General features: G+C 37.6%; 1 protein-coding gene across 1 annotated transcript; it reads left to right on the top strand.

Moving 5' to 3' along the window:
- Nucleotides 1-2,333, top strand: LOC145096845 (cytochrome P450 CYP82D47-like). Its single transcript, XM_079034206.1, has 2 exons — nucleotides 1-1,053; nucleotides 1,468-2,333. Exons 1-2 carry the CDS (start codon nucleotides 97-99, stop codon nucleotides 2,098-2,100), a joined length of 1,590 nt encoding a protein of 529 aa, XP_078890332.1. The 5' UTR covers nucleotides 1-96; the 3' UTR covers nucleotides 2,101-2,333.
- Nucleotides 2,334-5,979: the final 3,646 nt, after the last annotated feature.

Raw genomic sequence — 5,979 nt, 5'->3', positions numbered from 1 at the left:
CTCGGAGTTCACACAACTTTAAAGGGCAATCAATATCTATAAAATATAACCGTATTTCTATCATCACTGAGATAATTTTATTTCGACACTGAAACTATGGAGTTGTCTCTCCTACTTTCAACAACTTTTACGGCCATCCTTTTTGCCATTCTACTAACTTTTCTGCTGCAAATCTTGAACAGTAAGAGATGTGACAAAGCGAAGAACAGAGAACCACCTCAAGCGAAGGGCTCATGGCCTGTAATCGGACATTTGCACCTTCTAGGGGGATCTGAACTACCTCAGAAGGTTTTAGGTGCCATGGCAGAAACATATGGCCCTATCTTCACCATAAAGCTTGGTGTTCACCGAGCATTGGTGGTCAGTAGCGGGGAGATAGCTAAAGAGTGCTATACCACAAACGATAAGGTGTTTGCAAGTCGACCGAAGTCTATGGCAGTAGAACTCATGGGATATAACTACGCCATGTTTGGCCTCGCTCCGTATGGGGACTACTGGCGACAAGTGCGCAAGATCATCATGCTTGAGGTTCTCTCTCAACGAAGAGTGGAGATGCTTGGACATGTTCGAGCTTCAGAGGTTAGAGAATCAGTGAAAGATGTGTACGAAGCTTGGGTAAAGAACAAAGAGAGTGAAAGTTCAGACATGGTGAAGGTGGACATGCAACAATGGTTTGGGAACTTGATACTAAACGTTATTGTTAGGATTGTTTCAGGAAAGAGGTTTTCACCTAACGATGAAGAAGGGATTCAATTTCAAAACGTGGCAAGGAGATTCTTTGAGTTATTGGGCGCATTCGTGGTGTCTGATTTCATTCCCTATTTGAAGTGTTTCGACCTGGGGGGATACGAGAAAGACATGAAGAAGACAGCAAAAGAGATGGACGACATCTTTGAAGGATGGTTGCAGGAGAACAAGAGAGAAAAAGAATCCAAAAAGCAACATGAAAGTAATCAAGTCTTCATGGATGTGTTAATTTCGGTTCTTGAAGGTGCCCCGGAAGAGGATTTCGCTGGCTTTGACCACAATACGATAATCAAGGCCTCGTGTTTGGTAAACTTCAACTTCGTGATCTATAATTCTATATTACAATTACTGAATCATTATTTATTCATTAATACGTTCTTAAAGTTTTTGGAAATGTTTTTGAAGATAGTACATTATAACTTTATAAAGATAAGTTGTAAAAAAAAGTAAATTATGAATGTTTTCGTGATCTATATTACAATTACTTTATCTTTATAACTTTATCATTATTTATTCATTAATACGTCTTAAAGATTATGGAAATGTTTTCGTGATCTATATTACAATTACTTTATCATTATTTATTCATTAATACGTCTTAAAGTTTATGGAAATGTTTTGAAGATAGTACATTATAACTTTATAAGGATAAGTTGTAAAAAAAAGTAAATTATGAGTATGTTGCGTATAACCTAAATTGGCAATATTTAAATTTTGTAGGCAATTCTAATCGCGGGATATGACACAACATCTGGCACTTTAACATGGGCGTTATCTTTGTTGCTCAACAACCGAACAGCATTAAAAATTGCCCAAGATGAAATTGATGAACATGTTGGAAGGGAGAGGCCGGTAGAGGAGTCGGATATGAAGAATTTAGTCTACCTTGATGCCATCATCAAAGAAACATTACGTTTATACCCAGCTGGACCTCTCTCTGTTCCACATGAGTCCATGGAGGATTGTATTGTGAGTGGCTACAACATCCCCAAAGGCACACGTTTGTTGCTCAATCTTTGGAAAATGCATCGTGATCCTAACATATGGTCAGACCCCGACGAATTTAAGCCAGAAAGATTCTTGACAAGTCATAAAGATATTGATGTCAAGGGAAAACATTTCGAATTGCTTCCTTTTGGTAGCGGTAGAAGAATGTGTCCCGGTGTTTTCTTTGCTCTCCACGCATTGCATTTCACATTAGCTACTTTAATTCAACATTTTGTGCTTAAAAAACCATCAAATGAGCCCATTGATATGCGAGAATGCTCGGGATTGACCACAAGCAAAGCAACGCCACTTGAGGTCCTTCTGGGCCCCCGTTTACCACTTGATATGTATCCTGTTAGTGCATGATAGATTAGCTTCAAATAATGTACCAACCACCCTTGCTTAATAAAGTCATCTTTTTGGCAAGTGGTATTATGGTGCGAAAGTGTCAACAATATCAGCAGGACTATTATGCAATAAAAGTAACTAGTATATAGTTACAAGAAATCTAATCCATGTCATTATGTTATTGTTCAGTGTAATTTTGTGTTTTAATATTATAATATAGGCTCGAGCTCTTCATGCTTTTCAGACTAAAATATACTGAAATAATGGATTATATATTATTGGTAAGCATTTATTATGTAAATTTTTTTTTGTCTAGGTAGATATGACTTACTAACATGTGATTAATCTAAAAGATTAAGTCTTTTTTTTAACAAAAAAGACCTTTATTAGTGGAAAAGGCTAGCGGGAAGCTTCATATACAAAAGCGAGAGACGTTCTTCTTTGCAATACAACAAAAATTTATCCAACTGATTAAGTAACCTAGCTCAATTTCTAGTCTATTGAATGAATGTGTAGTAGGAGTTGCGAAACAGGACCCTTGTTGTTTAAAAAACCAGGACACACTATGAAAAACTAGGATTTATAAAGGGAAAAGCTATATGACCTAGTTTAACAAAAAGAAACGGGTATATGTTATACTAAATAACCCGGTTCCCAACATAATAACTAGGCTTTTAGCTGTATGGGAATGTGACCAAGTGAGGTTTATTCGTCTTCTTTTTATTTTTAACCACAAATATAACCTACTTCTAAACTACTTCTTAAATCCATATATTTATGATGAGATTTCAACCTTCAATCTTAATAAGAGAAGACAACACTAGTTATCTAGAAGCTCTTTGGTTACTAGTCTTACTAGAAGATAAACATTCTAAGAAGCTATATACTTGACCTTTTTAAAAACAAATAGGTTTTTTGACATTCTTTTAGCAAATATAAATGTGGCTTAATTAACAATAGAGCTTGAATATACGAATAACATTACATACCGACAACATACAGTAGCCAAACAAAACATTTAATTATTAAATCCACAACAAATTAAATAGGTGAAGATTCCTCACTCAATAGTCTTGTAATTTAGCACATATAACCTTAAACATTCACAAAACAAGCAGCTTGTAACATCACACTTTGAAAATAACCATTGATTTATAAGTTTTAATTAAAGTTCAAACACTTTATTACAGGAAAAAAGGCAGCAGGTAGCTGATAAGAAGACATATATTCAGTTGTTGAAATATTTGATTAAAATATTGGGATCAATCTCCATCATTTCCCAAAATAGACCATTGACCTTTGAAATCAAGACCAACATCTTTGAAGCCTTATTTTGTGGTCTTAGCTAATTGCCATCTATTCTTTTCAATGACCATTTATTGTATTTTCTTTATTTATTTTTTGTATAGACTATATAATTCTGTACGTAGGCTTGTTCATACGTATAAGAAATATAAAGTTATTTTAATTTCTCTTCCATTCCTTTGATCATCATGGTTAACATGGTATCAGAGCAGTGTTTATGATCCAAAAACCATTTGTGCTCATCATAGCAATGTCAGAAGAAGATAAAAATAACCTAGCCATCAAAATAGCCAATCTCCTAAAAAATGGAGTTCAAAATCAAACCCAAAACCCAAAACCGAATTCCTCTGATAGCCTAAAAATTAGCCTGAATCTTACTAGCCAAAACTACCCTCTATGGGCTCGGATGATACGAGTCGCCATAGGGGGGGAATCGAAAACTCTTTTAAACTATCTCACCCAAAACCCACCAGAACCCAGTGATGACCAGTGGGAAAAAGATGATTAAATCGTCTTTTCATGGCTGATCCAAAATATCGAGTCGGTCCTTGCTAGCAACTTAACGGAGTTCCTGACAGAGAAAACTGCTATGGGATGCTCTTACGGTTACGTATAGCAGCAACAGAGACAAAATTCAGACTTTTAATCTCTATGTCAAACCAAACGAGTTGAAGCAAAATGGCATACCGTTAGAAGAATTATGGATCGTAATGTAACATCCCCAAATACGACCCAAAATTTTTGTTTAATCATTACTAAAATCATTAGGTTAATACCATAAAAATAAAACCCGTACGTCAATATTTCAAAACCATAACAAGTATCAGAAGAAAGCTATATCAAGACTGAATCAAATCGTATCAATAAAAGGCTAAATCAACTCCCAGGACAAATTAAAGCTGTGGTGTGTACGATGCCATCATTCCGAGCTCTTCCCTTTACTTGCGGAAGTACCTGAAACCAAAACTAAAACTTTAAGCACGAAGCTTAGTTAGCTATCCCAAACTACCACATACCATACAATGACATGTAAACACATACTAGGCCTTGCCCACTACATCAGACCGAAGTCCAAAAACTGCATCGGACCAAAGTCCGGATTGTTCCGGAGTCTAGAAACTACATCGGACCGAAGTCCAGAACTGACTGGGACCTTGTCCCCTGCATCGGACCAAAGTCCGGAACTAACTGCATCGGACCGAAATCCGGAACTGACTGGGACCTTGTCCCATGCATCGGACCGAAGTCCGGGAACTGACTAAGCATAACATAACATATCATAAACATATCAACTAGCATGAACACATAAACTACATAATGCATCGGGTCGTAGCCCAGAACACATAACACCTAAATCCTGTCATAGCCATGAAGGCATCAAACATACTAACTACTGCATCGGACCAAAGTCCGGAAACTACTGCTAGTTAAACGGGCCAACATTGTGGCCTTAGACCCGTTCCTACTGGATGGAAACTCACCTCGTAGTCTAGCTGCTGAATGAACTGCTTTGGAATCTGTCTGCTGCTGCTCCGGTTTCACCCCGGCTACAATTTCCATAAGTACACTCAATCAAATACAGATAACTATACTGAGGGTAAATGACTATTTTACCCCTATCAAAGTCAACATACATTTGACCTGACTCGTCGAGTTGGCCCACCAACTCGTCGAGTCCCTACTCTTATTTCTCAATTCTGCTCGCTACTACTCATCGAGTTTGGCATAGACTCGATGAGTTCCTCTTTGAATCAAACCCTTAGTCAATCTGCATCCAAATCGCCGAGTTGTATGAACAACTCGTCGAGTTCTCCTTCATCACATGAACACTCCAACTAGGACTCGCCGAGTTATATGAACAACTCGCCGAGTCCCTCCATTAATGAGTCTGGCTTCCGACTCACTAAGTCCATTTATGCCTCACTTTACCTACTCAGCATACTCGAAATGGGAAAAATCAAGGACTCGCAACCCGACTCGCCGAGTCTGAAGAACGACTCGCCGAGTCGGTTGCATGCAACTTCTATACAATTGATTCTGCTCAAAATCAATGCATACAATTTATAGATATGGGTTCCTAAGGCTTGTTTACCACATAAAGTTTCCAACTTTACGTGTATACATGCATGAAAAGGGATTTAAAGGCTCAAAAGACACTTAGAAGAGTAGATCTAGGGCTTTCATGCAAAATGGCTCCATAAAGGTGTTAGTTCCACGAATTAGGGACTGAAACATGGCTAGAACCGAAGGCCAATTACCCCAATGTGATCTCTCTACCATAAATAAGCTAAGGAATGGATTAAATGGTCTAAATGTGATTCAAAAATGGAGAATCAAACATAGAAACAGAGGGAATCCAATTTTACCACAATAACTCTGTAATAGATGCAAGATCTTGGATCTCCTTCTACTCCCTTGGATCTAGCATCCTTCTTCTCTTCCAAAACTTTAAGATTCTCAGAATAAGTGCTCAAAATGCTTAAGGAAATGTTAGGGTTTGCTAAATGATGGTCTGAGGGTGAAGGGGACGAGGTTGGGGCTCATAACATGGTTTAAATAGGGTGTAAAACCCGAGGATTTAGGGTTTCATTC

This window comes from Lactuca serriola, chromosome 4 (genome assembly GCF_051521515.1).
Source record: "Lactuca serriola cultivar US96UC23 chromosome 4, Lser_US96UC23_V15, whole genome shotgun sequence".
Taxonomy (NCBI): Eukaryota; Viridiplantae; Streptophyta; class Magnoliopsida; order Asterales; family Asteraceae; genus Lactuca; species Lactuca serriola.
The sequence above is the reverse complement of the archived record's forward strand: the minus strand, read 5'-3'. Positions and strand labels throughout refer to the sequence as shown.